Source organism: Anguilla anguilla, chromosome 2, assembly GCF_013347855.1.
Source record: "Anguilla anguilla isolate fAngAng1 chromosome 2, fAngAng1.pri, whole genome shotgun sequence".
NCBI lineage: Eukaryota > Metazoa > Chordata > Actinopteri > Anguilliformes > Anguillidae > Anguilla > Anguilla anguilla.
This window is the reverse complement of record NC_049202.1, coordinates 74,867,654-74,888,201: the sequence shown is the minus strand read 5'-3', so window position 1 is coordinate 74,888,201 and position 20,548 is coordinate 74,867,654. Positions and strand designations below refer to the sequence as shown.

Sequence of the window (20,548 nt, the reverse complement as noted above, 5' to 3'; positions counted from 1 at the left end):
TTAACTCTATGGTTTTGGCTCCAAATCGACAACATGGCCGCGCCCGCCATTGAGCTTCAAAATGTGTTTTAGAGACCCACGGAGAGTCAATAGGTGACGTCACAGTAGCTTTGTCCATATTTTTTACAGTCTCTGGGTTGGACACAACTGCAGGGCCAAGTGGAGAAATAGAGAAATCGGACGCAGTGGCGGCAGATGTTTCTGTGGAAACGGGAGGCAGTCGGGCTGAGTCCAGTCAGGTGGAGTCTACGGAGGAGGGGGGCGTGTCAGAACCGCCCGTAGTAGAAAGCCAAGCAAATAGCGAGTTGGAAGAGATGGACGAAGATTCAGAATCTGATTCATCGCAGGGTAGTGATCTGTACTCAGTCAAACAGATAAATATTTTTCTTAACGAGACTTTTGGAAAAAAGGTTCAGGTAGAGGACCACTTCCCTGATATGGACAAATTTATTAGGTCATGTGCTGGCTTAAGGAAAAAGGAGGGATGTGACCTTCTAGATGAGAAAAGGCGTTTTAGACTCAGAAAACACGTCATTGAGGAAAAAAGTGACTGGTGCAAGGAAAAGGCAGGCCAAATCAAAATAAAGTTTAAATTATGATTTTTCATCACAGGGTGTTTTCTTTCTCTGGATGCCTATTACTGTCCATTTTTCTTAATAGCTTCACTATCTTATGAAAAATCTAATGGTTGGGTCTTTAAATATTAATGGTGGAAGGGAAAGACAGAAAAGGGCTTTAGTTTATGAAACGGTGTCGCAAAAGAAATTAGATGTGGTCTTCCTCCAGGAGACCCATAGTGATATTGGGAATGAGGTAGACTGAGGTCTATGGTGGGGAGGGCAGTATGTTTTAAGTCATGGCACTAATTTCAGTGCAGGAGTAGCTGTTTGTTTTTCTCCTGGACTAGGAATAGTTATTAAATCCACCACTGAATTAGTTAAAGGCCGGGTTATTTTAGTTAGGGCCGAAATAGAGGGCAGTTTTTTCTGCTTTGTTAATATTTATGCTCCCAATCAGGGCTCAGAGAGATTAGCTGTTTTTAAGAAGCTGAGAGAAGTTTTAGCACAGTGCAGTCAGAATGAGTGCATTATCATAGGAGGGGACTGGAACTGCACTATAAATTTTACTGTGGACAGGACCAGTGAGGAGCCTCATTTACAGTCATCCTCCTGCCTCTCTATCCTGGTCATACGTTTTGATCTAGCTGATGCATGGAGACTTAAGCACCCTACCACAAGGCAATATACCTTGGTGAAGATATCTGATGGTCGAGTTAGTGCAGCCAGGCTTGATAGGATCTATATCTCTCAAAATTTTATTTCAAGATTATTTAAGAGTTTTATCTACCCTGTTACTTTTACTGACCATCATCTTGTAACAGTGGATATCTGTCTTTCCCTCACTGTGAAGGCTACATCATATTGGCATTTTAACAACAAACTAATACAAGATAGGGCCTTTTGTGAAAAATTTGAATTGCTGTGGGAGTGCTGGAGAAGAAGGAAAGGGGAATTTGTTTCACTAGGTCAATCCTGGTAGGAGGGACCTTTTGCAACAGAAACGACAGGAGTTGAGTACCTTGTTGCAAGAAAGAGTAAAGGGAGCATTAGTGAGAGCCCGCGTCACAGACATAAAAGACATGGATGCCCCTAGTTCTTTCTTTTTTAACTTAGAGAAATCAGGGGCACAGAGGAAGCGGATGATCTGTCTTTGCCTTCCTGATGGGAGGGTGACCACAGACCCAGGCGAAATGAGGCAGCATGCTGTGGATTTTTATGCTGCCCTCTATGGGGAGGAGGACTGTAACCAGCAATGTGCTGAAGAGCTTCTCCAGGGGCTTCCTCAGCTTCTCCAGGGACTGAGAAGCAGGCTGCGCTGGACTCTGAGCTCAGCCTGGAAGAGTTTACCAAAGCGGTTGGGTAGCTGGCTTCTGGTCGGTCACCAGGCATTGATGGGCTGTCCATGGACTTTACAAGCGCTTCTGGGATATAATAGGAGCGGATCTACGAGAAGTGATGCTGGATTGTCTGCAGGAAGGGGCACTACCAGTGTCTTTTCAACGAGCAGCTCTCTCTCTTTTGACAAAAAAAGGGGACTTAGCCTTAATTAAAAACTGGCGGCCTGTCGCACTCCTGTCAAGTTCTCTCCAAGGTTTTGGCAAATAGACTCAAGGAAGCATTAGCAAAACTGATCCATCAGGATCAGTCTTATTGCATTCCTGGACAATCCATTATGGACAACCTGTTTAAGATGCGTGATGCAATGGATGTGTGTAAAATGTATGATCTGGATATTGGCATAATTTCTTTGGACCAGGAAAAAGCTTTTGATCGTGTTGATCACCAGTATTTGTTTTCCACACTCAAGGCGTTTGGTTTTGGGGAGCTTTTTATTTCTTGGGTAAAGTTGCTATACAGTGGAGCTTCATGTATGGTCAAAGTGGGGGTGGTTTAAGTAGGCCTGTAATAATGAGGAGGGGAATCAGACAGGGATGCCCAATTTCAGGACAGCTTTACAGTTTAGCCATTGAACCTTTGTTATGTAGGCTTAGGGGTAGACTAACAGGACTGTTTTTACCAGAGCTACCAGGGGACGCACCAGTGAGTGTTTCAGCATATGCTGATGACATAAATGTCCTTATTAAGACACAGAGCGATGTGGAGATTTTGGTGGACAGCCTAAAGCTGTATGAGAAGGCCTCATTGGCAAAATTAACTGGGAAAAGAGTGAGGCCTTACAGCTGGGGGGTTGGAGGACAGGGTCATTACCCAGTCTGCCAGGGATGCTTAGATGGGACAAAGAAGGGCTAAAGTGTCTAGGAGTTTTTCTAGGTACTACAGACTTTCAGAAGAAGAACTGGGAAGGGATATTGGACAAGGTTGTTGCTAAGTCTAAATGGCGGTGGTTGTTGCCATTAATGTCCTTTCGGGGGTTCTGGTTATCAATAACCTGGCTGCCTCAACACTATGGCACAGGCTTCACGTGTTGGAGCCACCAAGAGGTCTACTGGAGGAGACACAAAAACAGCTGGTGAATTTTTTCTGGTCGGGCCAACATTGGGTGAAGGCTGCACTGCTGTACCTCCCTGTACAGGAGGGGGGCCAAGCCATGGTTGACCTGCGGAGTAGGGTTGCAGCATTTCAGTTGCAAGCTGCCCAGAGACTATTTTAACACCCAGAGCTCAGCTGGAGAGGCTTAGCGTGGACTTCGTTGAGGAGGGCTGGAGGTCTCGGTTATGACAGTCAGCTTTTTTTTGTTAAATCCAGAGAGAATGGATTTTTCTGCACTTACCCTTTTTACAGATCTCTTGTGAAATCATGGTACGCAACGTTCACTATTAGGAGAGACATTACCTGTCCTGGGTGGTGGGTTTTGCAAGAGCCGCTTCTTCATAACCCTCTCTTGGAGATCAGATTGCTGCAGTCCATCAGTTTTCAGGCTGCCCTGATAAGCAGTGGGGTCACCAAGTTTGGTGATCTCATGGACAGAGGAGACTGGAGGACGGTACATGAGCTTGCCAGAAGGATTGATACCCAGTCAGTACGCCTGGTAGAGCAAGTTGTAGAGAGGGTCCATGCCTCACTTCCTGGCCCGTTTCAGATGGAAATTCAGAGACTCAAGCAAGATGGCTGGCCAGACATGGAAGAGGAGATGGGGTTTCCAGCTTTAGCTGTAACTGCAGCTATTGATGGTCAGCAGGATGCAGATAATTCCATACTATGTCTTAGCACACCTCAGCTGGGGAATCTAGCAGCAGTAAAGGTCCATCACCAAGCCACTCTGAGGAAGGTGAAGCCATCGGGGTGGCCAGGGGATTTGGGACCAGGTTCTTACCTGAGAGGGTGTTGGCGCTCCCTGTATAAGCCTCCCATAGAAAAGCGTACTGCGGATCTGCAGTGGACGCTTGTCCATGGGGCCATCGCTACGAACAGACACATTGCACATCTTGGTCCAACAGGAGACTTGTTTATTCTGTGGAGAGGTAGAAAGTGTGGAGCACCTCTTCTTTGAGTGCGATAGGCTAGATGGCATGCTAGGGATAGTGAGGCAGTGGTGCGCAGGCATAGACATGGTTTTTTCTAGGAAGCTGTACATAGGAGGGCCAAGGTACATAGTTTAAGAGAAGAGGAGGGTGTGTCTGCTAAATTATATTTTTGGGCAGGCTAAGTTAGCAACTTGGATGAGTAGAAAAAACAAAAGAATTGGGGAAGGATCAGTGGACGCAGCGAAAATCATGTGTGGACTGATAGCAGCAAGGCTTCGCGTAGAGTTCTCCTTTTATACACTTGTGGGAAACAAACAGCTTTTTGAGCACTTGTGGGGAGTAAATAGGGTGCTATGTCATGTGGATGAGGAGGGGGGGCTTAATCTTGGTTTTTGATCCTTTGAATTTTTATTATTTTCTTTTATTTTTTTATTTATTTTTTGCTGATGGAGTTGGGATGTTTTTGTATATAAGAAAATGGAAGTGTATATGTTTCTCTTCTCTCTCTCTCCCTCTCTCTCTTTCTTTTCTCTATTTATTCTCTCTTTTCTGCCTGTGGTTAGTTTGTTAATTGTTTTTCTCTTTGTGTTGCTTGTATATTATTTTTCTTTTGAAGTACGGTAATTTTTGTGGTTGAACAATGTCCCAATAAAAGGGGTTTTAAATCTCAAAAATCTTTCTCTCTCTCTCATTCTCTCTCTTTCTCTCTCTCTCTCTCTCTCTCTCTATCCCCCCCCCCCTCTCTTTCCCTCTCTCTCTCTCTCTCTCCAGGCAGTGAGGATGTGAGGCTGGTGAATGGAAGCAGCCCCTGTGCTGGGAGAGTGGAGGTTTACCGTCAGGGAGAGTGGGGGACAGTGTGTGATAATGACTGGGATATGCCAGATGCTGGGGTGGTGTGTAGACAGCTGAGCTGTGGAGATGCTGTAGATGCACCAGGAGATGCTCACTTTGGACACGGGTCTGGGAGAATATGGATGGATGATATATACTGCTGGGGATCAGAATCCACACTGAAGGAGTGTGGGTCAGGAGGATGGGGTGTACATAACTGTAGTCATGGAGATGATGCTGGAGTGATCTGCTCAGGTAGGAGCAAGACTCAGGTAGTGTTATACAGCTCTTGCCAGTGTTCTTACAAAAACTCAGCAATTTGGATTTAAATGAGGATATATTAACTTTCGTGAATAAATATATGATTATTACATTTTAAAACATGTTATAAAATAAATGTGTGCATTGTTCCTTTCACTGAACTAATCCAGAATTTACATGTGATTGGCTCAACTCACACTGCAGTTTACATGCGATTAGCTCATCTCATACTGCAGTTTACATGTGATTGGCTCATCTCACACTGCACTTTACATGTGATTGGCTCATATCACACAGCTGTACTCCATGTGTAATAGCTGTGCAGTCCTCTATTCATGCAGCTGTGCCAAAGGTTGCCTCTGGAACAAGGTGCCAATTCTCTCTTTATTCCCTGTTTAGCTCCAGCCCCTCAAAAAGTCAGGCTGGTGGGCGGGGCTGACCTGTGCTCTGGGAGAGTAGAGATGAATCTTCGGAGCTCCTGGGGCACGGTGTGTGATGCTGACTTTGACCGGCGGGACGCAGAGGTTGTGTGCAGGGAGCTGGGCTGTGGAGTTCCTAAAGACCTGCGGGGGGCAGCTGCGTTTGGCCAGGGGGAGGGCCCGGTGTGGGCAGAGGAGATTCAGTGTTCAGGCAACGAATCTCACATTTACTTCTGTCCCAAAGCACCCTCCCAGAATGAATCCTGCTCCCATGGAAACGATGTGGGACTGGTGTGTTCTGGTAAGAGTCTTCTGTGCACTGTGAGTGTTTCAGTGATACTGGGTTAATATGTAGGGAATATTACGGGCTGGGGTTACACAGATTATAGACACATAGACATAGACACACAGGAAGAGGAAGCACACAGAGCTATCACAGCCTTCCTGTGAGCTGCAGGAATTCACATACAGGCAATTCTGAGCAGCGGCAACTCCCAGTGTCTGTGAGTTTAATCTGTGTGGAGTTTGCATGATCTCCGCCACCCTGGGCGTGTCGAAGTGTCCTTGAGCAAGACACCTAACCCCTAACCCCTAACTGCTCTGGCGAATGAGAGGCATCAATTGTAAAGCGCTTTGGATAAAAGCGCTATATAAATGCAGTCCATTTACCATTTACCATCTCTCAGTGTCTGTGAGTTTAATCTGTGTGGAGTTTGTATGATCTCCCAGTGTCTGTGTGTTTAATTTGTGTGTAGTTTGCATGATCTCCCAGTGTCTGTGTGAGTTTAATCTGTGCGGAGTTTGCATGATCTCCCAGTGTCTGTGTGTGTTTAATCTGTGTGGCGTTTGTATGATCTCCCAGCGTCTGTGAGTTTAATCTGTGTGGAGTTTGTATGATCTCCCAGTGTCTGTGTGAGTTTAATCTGTGTGGAGTTTGCAGGATCTCCCAGCATCTGTGAGTGTAGTCTGTGTGGAGTTTGTATGATCTCCCAGTGTCTGTGTGAGTTTAATCTGTGTGGAGTTTGTATGATCTCCTTGTGTCTGTGTGAGTTTAATCTGTGTGGAGTTTGCATGATCTCCCAGTGTCTGTGTGAGTATAATTTGTGTGGAAATTGTATGATCTCCCAGTGTCTGTGTGAGTTTAATCTGCATTGAGTTTACATGATCTCCCAGTGTCTGTGTGAGTTTAATCTGTGTGGAGTTTGCATTATCTCCTTGTGTTTGTGTGAGTTTAATCTGTGTGGAGTTTGTGTGAGTGTGTTTGTGCGTGTGAGTACGAATGTGTTTTTTCATGTGTGTGTGTGCAGTGCATGTGCATGTGCATGTGTGTGTATGTGCGCATGTGTGTGTTTGCATGTGTGTGTGTGCGTGTGTGTGTGCATGCATGCGTGCATGTGTGTGCCTGTGCATGGGTGTGCATGTTCGTGTACGTGCATGAACGCCTGTGTGTGTGTAATTGTGTGCATGTGTGTGATTGTATGGGTGTGTGTGTGTGTGTGCACGCATGTCTGCATGCCTGTGTGTCTGCCTGTTTCTGCAGTCTCTAGCTGCTTGCGTGCGTGTGTGTGTGCGTGTGTGTGAGAGTTTGTGTGTGTGTGTTTTGTGCCTGTGTATTCTGTTAGCCTCTTCCCTAAGTCTCCTTTATTATCTCAGTGTTGGTCAGATGCTAACCCCACTGTGCTGTGTGTAGGGTACACTGGGTCCAGGCTGGCTGACGGCCCTGATAACTGCTCTGGTCGAGTGGAGCTGCAGCACCTGGGTACCTGGGGGACAGTGTGTGATGCATGCTGGGACAGGAGAGCCTCCAATGTCCTCTGTCAGCAGCTGAAGTGTGGGACTGCAGTGGCAGTGCCAGGACAGGCCTGGTTTGGAGAGGGAAGTGGGCCAATCAGGGCTGATGTGTTTGATTGCCATGGGAACGAGACACGCCTCTCACAGTGTGCTGTTTCCTCATGGAGCCGAGCTGTGCTCTCACATGGACAGGATGCTGGAGTCATCTGCTCTGGTGAGGAGTCCTGCTCTCTGTACTGTGTACATGGCACAATTTAGCATACATTTACTGCAGTGAGAGAGAGAGAGAGAGAGTGAGACAGAGACATTGAGAGAGACAGAGAGATGGAGAGAACTGAACTGAAGGCACTGAAGAGCAGCCAGCTCTACCCAGACAGAGGTCCCCTGGGAAACTCGCCATCAAAAAAACATTTTTACAAAATAGCACATAAAATGCCACACCCACTAGACATTTTGACAAAATCAACAAAAACTATACATTGACAGTTGGCATGATTAAATTAAACAATAAACTGGAAATGTATCACGTTCTAGTCCGAGATTTCTCCCTGTCAGAATATCTCACTAGAGTTAAAAACCAAAAGCAATGGCTCACATTAACAATGTACAGACTCAGTGACCACAGCCTTGCCTTCGAAATTGGTTGCCACAAAAAGACCTGGCTGGCAAAAGAGAACAGGCTGTGTGCTCATTGCAATCTGGCAGGTGGAGACAGAGGCCCACTTCCAGCTTTCCTGCCCCAAGTACCTCCAAATCTGAAACCAATATTTTCCCAAATTCACTGAACAGAATAATCAGTTCCAGTACCTATCAGAACCAGATAAATAAATAAAAATTTGGGGGAAGAGGAGATCGCAATAGAGGTGGCAGCCCAGCATGTCTCTGCCTGCCATAAATTAAGAGAGGGTGTGGTCTAAATAACAGACCTGCCGCCCTGCACGCATTTTTTGTACCAACTACGCAGTTCTTGGTCAAAATACGCAGGTACGAAATGCCAGCTGAAACTACGCAACAACAAAAAAAAAATTATTATTGTAATTTAATGACGGAAAACAATCAATTAATACAAAACAATACCGTACATTTATTCGGTATTTAAACTACATCCCTCGGATTGAACCAGATGCTACGACCTTGTGCTTGTGGTTCTGTAACCCCTCCCTGACCCACTCAACTATTTATTTATTTATTTAACCTTTATTTAACCAGGTAAATGTGATTGAGAACATATTCTCATTTACAACACTGATCTGGCCAAGAAGGCATGCGTCAATCAAAACATACAAACATCGCTTAAAAACAGGATTTAACAGAGGAGTCTAACCCTAATACACTTGAGTTTATCAGAGGAGACTAACCCTAACCCTAATACACTTGGATTTATCAGAGGAGTCTAACTCTAACCCTCATACATTTGTGATCCTCAGGCTCTGCCCTCTCAGATCTGGACGGGACGGTGCGGCTGGCTAGAGAGGGTGCGTGTGAGGGCCAGGTGGAGGTGTACTACCTGCAGACCTGGAGCAGAGTGGGGGGGTCCTGGAGCTTCAGTGAGGCCTCGGTGGCCTGCAAGCAGCTGGGCTGTGGCTCTGCAGTGCAGATCTACAGCTCCTCTCCGTCTGGGACGGGAGGCAGTGGGGAGTGTCTGATGGGGGTTCAGTGCTCCGGGAGAGAGGCTCACCTGGGGAACTGCAGCACTCCACACAATCTCACCTGCAGCTCCAGGGAACAGGTGTCCATCGTCTGTTCCAGTGAGTACAGGTTACTAATGAAGCTTCTCGGCAGTCTCTAGCTGCTTGTTTGACATGGGGGAAATTGTACACTCAACCTAAAGGATTTTTCTAACGTATTAGGGATCAGAGTATTTACAACTGACAGAGCAGAGAGTGTTACGACTTGTAATTTCTCTCTCTCTCTCCCTTTCTCGCCCTCTCTCTCTCTCTCTGTCTCTCTCTCTCTCTCAGATCACAGGTCTCTCAGGCTGGTGGGGGGAGGGGGGGACTGTGCGGGACGGTTGGAGGTGTTCCACAGGGGCTCCTGGGGGACAGTTTGTGATGACTCCTGGGACCTGGAGGATGCTCAGGTGGTGTGCAGGCAGCTCCAGTGTGGGACGGCCCTCAGTGCCCCGCAACCCTCCTTCTTTGGTCCAGGAAATGGACCTGTCTGGCTGGATGAGGTGGGCTGTGTGGGGAACGAGACGTCCCTGTGGGACTGTCCCACAGCCGGATGGGGACAAACTGACTGTGGACACAAGGAGGACGTGGGGGTCGTGTGTTCAGGTCTGGAGCTCAGTGGAGCATCTAAAGTTCTTGCTTTTACACTGACACTAATTTGGTGTGAATACATGATACCTGATTGGTGAGGAATTTCATGTGTTCAAAGTGATGAGATTTATCTCAGGAGAGCAGTGGCTAACAACACACAGCTTTTCATTCTGACTTATACCTACATCTGATACATTTACCTTTCTATCCTCTGTCATTTCTGGCTAGTGATTTTACGGATATGTTCATTTTTAACCATTTTGTCCCTAAGAGATTTCTAACACTGTTGTTGTAGAATTCAAGGAGATGAGACTGACCGAGGGCTGTTCTGGGAATTTGGAAGTTTTCTACAATGGCACCTGGGGCAACGTGTGCTTCAATCAAATGACTACAGACACGGCTACTCTCATATGTCAGGAGCTGAACTGTGGAAAGAGCGGATTTGTGTCTAAAACACAGTCAAGACTGGAATCAGCTCCAAACTGGCTGGATCATTTCAAATGTCGCCGACATGACTCCACTCTGTGGCAGTGCCCATCAAAGCCTTGGGGTGAGAATACCTGCGGGCAAACCAGCGTGGCTTCACTTACCTGCTCAGGTAAACCTCACTCAACTGCAGACTTAATACTCCTGTTAGGACCAGTATAATAAACCTCATGATTACAAACACAGTATCACTCCTATTGGGAACAGTAGCATAAAAGTATCTCTACTGCAGACTTGAGTATGCCTGTTAGGAACAGTAGAATTAAACCTTCAAATAGAACTGGCTCATTTATGTAGATGGGGAAGATGACATTCATTAAGTAAGCTAATTTACCCTAAACTGGTGAATATGTAAATCGACTTATTATTTTTTGTAACATTAAATTCGTAAAAATATGGACTATCGTGAATTTTTTTAAAGTTTTTGTGTAACCCCGTGAATGAGATGTTTTTGGACCTCTATGTAGTGCGCTTTGTTTGTGATATGGAATGAACTTGTCTCTGTCTTTTAAAAAAAAAATTTATTTGTAGTTCATCCATTTATTCATTTCTCTTCACATCAAAGGGGAAGCGGATGACCAAATTCCACGAACCAAATTGTCATGTTCCTCAGCAGCAAATCAGAGAGCTTGCACAAGTAGGTTTTTTTGGTTTAATCTTATGGTCAGCCACCCTGGATAAGAGCATCGATTGAATGTAATGTAAATGATGAGCTGGCTCTATCCACAGCCACAAATCCACTCTGCTTTGGCAAATCAGAAAGCATTACCCAAGGTCATTCATAATGTTAGAGGAGATGTGTCTGTAGGAGATGCTAAATGTAATGAGGTCAGTCATAGTGTTAATGGAGATGTGTCTGTAGGAGATGCTAAACATAATGAGGTCAGTCATAGTGTTAATGGAGATGTGTCTGTAGGAGATGCTAAACGTAATGAGGTCAGTCATAGTGTTAGTGGAGATGTGTCTGTAGGAGATGCTACACGTAATGAGGTCAGTCATAGTGTTAGTGGAGATGTGTCTGTAGGAGATGCTAAACGTAATGAGGTCAGTCATAGTGTTAGTGGAGATGTGTCTGTAGGAGATGCTACACGTAATGAGGTCAGTCATAGTGTTAGTGGAGATGTGTCTGTAGGAGATGCTAAACGTAATGAGGTCAGTCATAGTGTTAGTGGAGATGTGTCTGTAGGAGATGCTACACGTAATGAGGTCAGTCATAGTGTTAGTGGAGATGTGTCTGTAGGAGATGGTAAAGGTAATGAGGCTGCTCAGCTCATCTGTGTCTCCTGCTCTAGGTCACTGGCCCCTCCGGCTGGTGGGGGGTGAAGGTGGGTGCTCTGGGAGGCTGGAGGTGTTCCACGCGGGCTCCTGGCGGACGGTGTGTGGAGACTCCTGGGACACGATGGACGTCCAGGTTGTGTGCAGACAGCTGGACTGTGGGTCAGCAGGAAAGGCTCATGGTAATGCTACATTTGGGACAGGGAACGGCACCCTCTGGCTGACTGAGGTGAACTGCGGGGGCACTGAGATGCACCTGTGGGACTGCCCACACTCTGTGCACCAGCACAGTCGCTGCCCACACCAGAACCAGGCTGGGATCACCTGCACAGGTGAGCCTGCGACTCCAGATCACCTCAGGCTGACTGCCATCTTCTGAGAAGATTAATCACTGGAGCCCTGACAGAAACACACACCCTAAACCCCAGGAGCAGCTTAAAGATCCACCCTGCATTACAGCTCGATGAGCTTTATTCATGCGCTCACTAATAATGCAAGTAGAAAACATGATGCTTTGGAACTACATTTACATTTATCAGAAGCTCTTATCCAGGGCAGCTTACAGAAGTGCATCCATAAAGATTTAGGCAACAAGCAGAGAGGATGTGACATCATCAGGGTCACAGCCAATAACAGTGGGCAGGAACAGCAAGTGGAACAACTGAATGAATAAATAACAAAACTCTTTATTTTTATTTTACAGGCCCTTTATCTGAGTCCAGTTCCACTGCAGGTACGGACTCCTCTGGATGGTGTAGGAGAGAGTTTGGGAGATAAAACCTGAGGCTGAGCTCAGAGCCCTGTCAATCACACAAACCCTTTCTCATGCCCAATAAATAAAACAATGCATTTTAATTTATTTATTATTCTATTGTTTTAGGTACTCCTGCAATGACTACAAAACCAAAAGCACAAACAGGTAAAGTTGCCCCAGGAGTCATTTATACAGTAAAAAGAGGACCTATGATCTCACAACTAATTTCGGCTGTTGGGACTAGCTTTTCCATTAATGCTTTGTATTGCATTTCCACCATATAAATGGTGGTGGCTGTTTGCCTGGGTAGGTTGCTAAGTAACACTCAGTATTTGAGTGTTAATGCATAACTGCTTCTTGCAGTTTTTTGCCTGTTGGCAACAGTACCTCCGCATTAATGCATTAAGACAGAATGTAATCCTATAGATTTCTATCTAACATTAAACGTGGTGTGGCTCTCAAAGCTCTATGAATGTTGGTGTCAAGATAGTACTTTGATACTTTAATACAGTACTTTCACTTTGAATTTAAATAGACAATGTTCTTGAACAGAGAAGAGACAACACCCACGTTTTAGTACAGATAGCACAGGCTTAGCTAAAGTTTACTCGCTGGAAAGTTAACCATGCACTTGCTCTCAGGCCACCTTTTTATGTTGTAGTGGGTATCTTGTGGAATGACTCGGTTTGCTTCATGCAGTTGCTCTGTTTTAATAGGTCACTGGATGGCTGGCTGTATAAGTACAGTACTGTAGGTGGAAACACAGCTCAGTGGTCAGTATAAGTAGAGTAGAGGCAGTGTGCCATGTTCTCTGCTGATGCCCAACCCCTTGCCTTCCCCGTTTTGCAGTTGTGTCCACACAGCCAGTGACCCGATTAAAGGAGGCTCCGGCCAGCCCGTCTATCCCAACAGTGGCCTTCCTGGTGATGGGGGTGCTGTTCTTCCTGCTGCTGGCAGTGCTGGGTGTTCTGCTGTTCCGGAGCAGAACGCTGAGGAGAGGTAAGGGGCGGACGGGCGCTGGGTGAACCGGGGGTGGGCCCCGCAGTGTGGGGCCGAGTCCTCCATCACCAGCTCCCCTGAAAGCAAGGAGACTGCCGGGTGATGCGTGATTGGCTGCAGTGTTCCCGAGGGAGGGATTTGGTTGGCATGCTGATCGTGTCTTTTTGTGCACCAGCGCCCCCCTGTGGTCAATCACATTCCTGCAGTCTGCATGGATAAGTTATCGGTTATGTGATAAAAGGTTGGACTGATCTCAGATCAGCAGTCCTACAGGGCCCTGGTCTCTGACAGGTGGCTGGTGTATGACAGTAGCTGTGTGCTGTACCTCTGCTGCTCATGCAGAGAGAGATGTGCTCTCTGAGAGGAGACTCTGACTCTGTGATTCTCTGTCTCTGCTCACACAGCCCCTCTGCACGAAGCCGTCTACGAGGAGATTGCGTACAAACTGGCTAGACGGGGAACCTACAGCACCCCCCGATGGGGTGAGTGAATCGAATTTGTCCTCCTTGTGCTGCACAGTAACATCTTAATCACACTGTGGAAAACTGGTAAATGGACTGCATTTATATAGCGCTTTTATCCAAAGCACTTTACAGTTGATGCCTCTCATTCACCCATTCACACACACACTCACATACCAATGGTGAAAGGCTGCCATGCAAGGTACCTCGTTGGGAGCAATTAGGGGTTAGGTGTCTTGCTCAGTGACACTTCGACACTCCCAGGGCGGATCAAACCGGCAACCCTCCGACTGCCAGACAACCGCTCTTACCTCCTGAGCTATGCCGCTTAGAGCATGTGTGGTGTGGGCGGGGTCGGGACACACCCTCTCTCCTGTTCACAGAGAGAGGCCTTGCGGAGGATCCGCCCTCTGGGCATGCAGATGTAGGGGACGGCGAGGGACACTCCCTCTCAGGTAAGGGGGCGGAGCTCTGTGGAGCTCTCAGTGGGCGTAGGGGGTGGTGCTGTGGTTCCAGGGTGATTTTGGGAGGGGTGGAACTCCTGAGTGCTCCTCAGAGTTTCGGTGGGGTACGTAACAGGATCACAGTTACTCAGAATAAGAGGGTCTGCTAAATGCCTGTAATATAATCATATTGTAGATATGGTGTTTAATCATGACATATATTTATTAAAACAGCCGTTATGGGTACATGGGGATAGACTGTTAATCCGCTACTTCTACCCCTCAGGAGCACTGAAATAGTGCCCTTCCGGCCTCGTAGATTCCTAGGTAGTTACAGACGTCTTCCAGCAGGTGGGGCTGCGCTCCTCTGTGTTCCGTCTCTCTGTTACCACCGGGTCAGGTTGGTTCCTGTAGGACTCAGTGATGTGGATTCCCCAGCACCCACATACCAAGGTTTAAATATGGGGTCAGTTAGACTGTCCCCACACCGTCAGGCAGCCATGACTGCAGTGTGCAAACACAGCTAGCTGAAGTGTTATTCAGTGCTGATCTGAAGGGCTCCACTGTTCTGCTGTGTGACAGTCCTGAGATTCATTACATTACATTACATTAATTTGGCAGACGCTTTTATCCAAAGTGACGTACAAAAAAGTGTATTTCATGGTCGTAAACAATGCTGAATACGGGTTCAGTAAGGTACAATACTTATTTTGTACAGCTATTTCTAGCGGAGAACAGTGAACACTATTCTGGCCTAACATCTGCAAAGCCAACTAGGCAGAAGAATAAGCTACAGTATTAGGACAAATACAAATTACCAAGAAGTGCAGGGATGGGGCAACGTAACAAGTGACAGGAAAAAGGGTTTTTTTTTTTGTTTTAATTTTTTTTTATAAAAGAGTGAAATATACAGCGTGGTGGTGGTTAGTCTAGGTATAGTCTGAAGAGATGAGTCTTCAGGCCACGGCGGAAGATCGGTAGTGAGGGGGAGGTTCAGAGAGGGACGGGGAGTTCGTTCCACCACTGGGGAGCTAGGGTAGAGAAGCTCTGTGATCCCTTTGGGCGGGTGGGAGGGGTTACAAGGCGCCCTGCTGCCGCAGAGCGGAGTGGTCGAGCAGGCACATAGAATTGAGTCATGTCCTGCAAGTAGATGGGGGCTGTCCTGTTGGCAACAGTGTAGGCAAGGGTCAGGGCTTTGAACCGGATCCTGGCAGCGACCGGTAGCCAGTGAAGTGATCGCAGCAGAGGAGTGACGTGGGAGGATTTGGGGAGGTTGTAGATGAGTCGGGCAGCGGCATTCTGAATCATTTCAGCCACAATCAGATTCAGCCACAAGTCCCCAGAAGTCTCCTTGCTTTCAGGAGACCTGGTGATGGAGGACATACCGGAGAACTATGATGATGTCATCACAGCGGATAAGCATCCAGACAGTGTGGCAGGTGAGTGTTTTGATTGATTGGTGGGATGACTCCAAATTTACTCCTCATGAATACATTTATTTGCACTCATTGTTATATGCTGCACTTAGTTGTTTGTGTTAAAGAGCTTGTAGAGATTTGGAGTAGAAATCTCCCTTGTCCTTTTTAGAAGAATAAAACTTACTGAAATTATTTCATTACATAGAACATTTCTTGCAGTTGACTTGTTTTGTTGTCCAGTCTTAGACATGGAAATGACTTTTAAAGTTGTTGCCCCAATAATTAGTGTAACCAGTATAACCACCAAAACCAATATAGCCATTATGAGCACTATAACCAGTGTGCCCAGTTTAACCAGCACTGCTGCTGCTTCTCTCTGTCTGTTTAAGGGGAGCTGGTGGAGGGAGATGCGACAGAGCACTATGATGATGTCATCACCATGCATCCCAGGCACTTTTCCAGGTTGAGTTTCTCTTTACAGACAGAATGTTGGAGTGAAACACAATGTCTGTCACTGAATTCACTGTGTTCTGCTCTGGTGCTTTTCTGTGTCTCTGGCTGCAATCATGTGATTTATCCATTATTAATGTAATATTTATATTTTAGATTATGATGTTTATTATTCTATTTATTGAATTTTATAGATTAAGACACTATCCTGTGTTAAAACTCTTTACTTCCTCTCTGTGTAACTTGTGAAAATCACTGCACTGTGTTACTTCCTGTCTGTGTGGTTTGTTACAGGAGATCATGTGAGGATCAGCAGGTATTTGGTGAAAATGAGCCTTTCCCTGACCTGTGTCTGTCTGTCTCCTGATCCGTCCCTGTAGGGGAGAGCGTTCTGGCCCCCGAAGGCCCTCCAGCTCCCAGTGATGACATGGGAGAGGAGCCTCCTGAAAGAGGAGGAACACTGTGAGATTGACAGTTCTAACTTTGGAAGTGTCCACCCACAATTTTGGATAGAAGAACTTACATGGACTCCTTTATCCTACACATCTCAAGCAAAATGTTTTAATGTGATAAAACCATATCCCACTAGATCAGTTATTCATGAAGTAATAATTCACCTGAAATTACTTACAGTGGACTCCTTAGCTGATTTAATAAATTAGGACAGGGGTCCTCAATCTTATCCAGAAAGGGCCGGTGTGGGTGCAGGCTTTTGTTCCAGCCAAGCAGTAACACACCTGATTCTACTAATCAACCCCTTGGAATCTTTGCTAAGCACCTTGATTAGTAGAATCAGGTGTGTAACTGCCCAGTTGGAACAAAAGCCTGCACCCACACTGGCCCTTTCTGGATCAGATTGAGGACCCCTGAATTAGGACATTGGAAATGCTGGTACTTGTATACATTGGGTACGATAGCTTGCATTCATTGACACAGTGAATCGATTACTTTGGCTGACCAAGATGATGACGTGATTTCAGCTCAAACTACATGGAGTCAGTACTGGCCACTTAAATATGAAATGAATGGATTGAAGTTTGCAGATTGTAAAAATGAGAACAGTGAGTCTGTGTAAGTCTTTGCTTTAGATTTGTTTGTATTTCCATTATTTCCATTCCACCCTTTCAGTTTTGGCTGCTGTGTTCATCATGTGCAGGTCAGAGCTATCCATGTTGGCTCTCTGATTGACACATGGAAGGGTTATCACTTAGACAGAAACTACTCAAAACTATTTCAGTATTACTTATTTCATACTGCTTTCATTACTACTCTGTTTAAATAGAACATAACTTCTTTCTGTGTACATTTAAAAATCTGTTGCCAAAGATAAAAAAAATTTCATTTTGACATTTTGATATATATATATTTTTCGATATTTGGATGGTATAGCTTAGAGAATTATACTTCTTTTAATACAAACGATTTTATAAAAATGAAATATTACATTTTGCTAAAATGCTCACAACATATTTCTTAGCCTTCTGAAGCAATACCAGTAGTTTTAACAGCTGTGTGTCAATAAGATATTTTTAAATAAAGCTTAAAGACTGATTAAAATTTGTTCTCTCATTTCCTTTAATTCTTATTGTTTGTTCATGTATTTATTCATTTGTCTGAAAATATGCAGGCATAGTTAGAGTAAATAGTTTAGGTTGTTTATGACACTGAAATAGGGGAAGAGTAACAGAACCATATCTCTTCTTCTCTTTTTCTGTTCCCCCCTTCCCTCCCTCCTTCCTTGAGTCTATCTGTCCATTATCCGTCCCACCCTCTTCATCTTGCTTTTCGGCCGCATCCCACTGTTTTCAGAACAGCTGTTGGAGCCGTCTCAACCTCTAACCCAAAGAGTTATGGGTAATAATCTCCACCCCCTCGTGGTGAAGCCAGCACATGATGCAGACTCACCGGAAGGGGGCAGAGGAATTGGAGACCACAAGCCACCCCCCCCCCCCCCCCTCCCCCTCCCCCGCTCTGATTTGCCTTCTACACTATCGGAAGCCGCCCAAAATGGCGCACTCATGAGCGTGGGGAGTTTGGCGAAGGAGGGTGTAGGGGGTGGACTGGGACGCAGCCGAAGTGCTGACCTGGGGGCAGGATTGGCTACCACGGGCGCAGGAAGAGATTTTGAGCAGGGGGTGCTGCTGGCAGAAATGTTAAATCACGACATCATGATTTAAATATTAACTGCTTTCATTGTATTTTTAAACTAACAGGGAGTGGCTTTAAACTAGATAATTTTCTATTATATTTCAACGCTAAAAATGCCCTTGTGATAAAATCTTCCATGGATTTTACCTTCAACGGAGGCAAATAATTTAGTCAGGTCATTCAGCAATACAGAGTAATTCAGCAATACAACTTTTATTTGACCAAATAGGAGAAACTTTTCAAGCACTCATCACAGAGTTCGAGAAGTTCTGCTCATAAGTTCTGCCTCTTATATCTTTCTGTAAAGTTTTTAGGCGGCCTTGTTCTAATCGGACGAGGTGATTCACATGGCATGACACTTTCTCACTCTCCAAGCCCATACCCATTTTCTGTTTTTCAGAGAACCTTTTTGCTTCACCCCAGAAACCTTGACGAAACTCCTATCAAGCGCTATTGAAAATAATTTTGCACATAAAAGCACACAAAATTCATTCATTGAAATTGTGTGATGAAGCTGATAAAGCCTTTAGGGTGGGGATTAATAATTGTGGATGCTGTAGTTACAGATTAGCTTAGAACTCCATGGCTTCAGTTTCATGTCAAACCGTTTTCGTTTTACCAGTTGCATACTTACATGGAACTTGAGTTTACAACGTCAGCTAGCCTATGTCTTGCAAGACTTTAGTCTTCCCCAGCACTGACACTCAACTGCTAACACAACTGAACAAAGTATGTTTTTTGGTTTGTACTTTCATTAAGAGCATTTGGAAAAAGTGCTATATAAATTCAATGATTCATTCATTCATTCAAGTGGTTTCTAATAGTCATGTCAGTCATTTGGTAGTTTTGTTTGATTAATGTCTTTACTGGCCATATTATACAAGCGGACTACAATTCCATACAGCATTAAGTTCATGACGTACCATTGCTTCGTTTCAGCCTACCCGAGTCCTAATTTAGCTAGCTAATATTATCAGAGTTACATTAAGCAACTTTATTTTAATGATGACAGTAAGAGCATTAAGAGGGGTGAAAACAAATATAATTCAAGGCATGTTGAGGAGTGCAGTTACCATCAAGGACAGCTAACCAGTTCCGTAAGGGCTAGCGTGCTCCCGGTGGGATATGTAGTTTCTCATAAAGAGAAAAAAATGAACCACGGCCTTGTGTCAAAAATTACGCCAATTCAGGGGTTCTCATTGTTTGGTACTTTTTACACTATTTTAATAATGTGGTGAAAAGCTGGTTTGACAGGCTTTTATAAAATTGCTAATACTAAAACCTTCATAGGAAAAATGGCTACCTGAGTGTGATTTCCTGGCACCAACTTCTGTCACAGACATGACCCACTTCTGTGACCTATTATGTTTGAAAACTACTCTAGTACTCAGCTGCAACCCCACAGTACAACCCTCTGGCTGTGTCTGGATGCTGACTGGTGTGTTACCTAGCATTGTTAGAGAAAAGGGTGTGTGGTGTACTGTGGACTGAGAACTGTCTCTTCAATTTGGAGATCACGGCTGACGATGTCATGTCACGGAAAAGGTTGATTTCGAACCATCCAGAATGCGAATCCACAAATGCACTTGGTAATGTTCGCCACGCCAGTCAAAGATATCTGTGGCCACTGTGGACCATGGGAGGTCTGGAACTGGGTGAAATTTAAGAGGTTCTTTTTGCTGGTGAGACTTGATGCTGTTGCACGCTGCACATGTGAGCAACTCCTCTGTGATGTCGTTTGACATTGTCGGCCAAAAGATTATGCTTCTAGCTCTGCGCTTGGTTACTTCAGCACCTGGGTGGCCTTTGTGCACAATGTTGATGTACTCCCAGAGACTAGGGGATGACTGCTTTGTGGCCTTTCATGACAATCCCATCCTCCACTGTAAGTTCGTCCCTGCAAGGGAAGGAGAGACTTACAGCAGGCTGGAGCTGGGTTTTCCTGGTGGGCCATCCTCGTTGAATGACTGCACTGAGGGTTAGTAGCACCTCATCCTCTGCTGTGTGCTTTCTGAGTTCCTCCAGGTGGGCTGTGGAGATGTAACTCATCAACATGACTTCAAAAGCCTCATTTTCAGCAGGGCTCTGGGAGACTTGTGTGTTTGGAGCTCTTGAAAGAGTATCCACCAGATACATGTATTTACCCTTTTTGTACACCAAGCTGATGTCGTAGCTTTGCAACCAGAGCAACATTCTCTGGAGACAGGCAGGGGTGGTGTGAATGGGCTTCTTCAGGATGGTTACCAGAGGTTGGTGGTCGGTTTCCATGACTGTGGGCTTTCCGTATACGTAGTCCTTGAATTTTGTTCTGGCAAACACGACAGCTAGAAGCTCCTTCTCTATTTGAGCATATCGTGTCTCTGTGTCCGTGAGGGTATGCGACGCAAACGCTACTGGTCTGCCATTTTGCATGCATGCAGCTCCAAGTCCATAGCATGACGCATCACAGGTAAGCGTGACTGGCTCCCTGACATCGTAGTATGCCAATACTGGTGGGCTGGACAGGCATGACTTGAGGTGGTCAAATGCCCCCTGGTGCTGTTGGAACCAGCACCATGCAGTCTTC

The 20,548-nt window shown here is 45.5% G+C and overlaps 1 protein-coding gene across 1 annotated transcript in view; it reads left to right on the top strand.

Annotated features, from left to right (window-relative positions):
• The window catches only part of LOC118220427, a 426,649-nt gene that overhangs the window by 11,990 nt on the left and 394,111 nt on the right, over positions 1–20,548 (top strand). The window contains exons 5-6 of the mRNA XM_035404286.1: positions 4,757–5,071; positions 5,477–5,797. Coding sequence (XP_035260177.1) covers positions 4,757–5,071; positions 5,477–5,797 — 636 coding nt within the window. The remainder of the gene's footprint in view (positions 1–4,756; positions 5,072–5,476; positions 5,798–20,548) is intronic.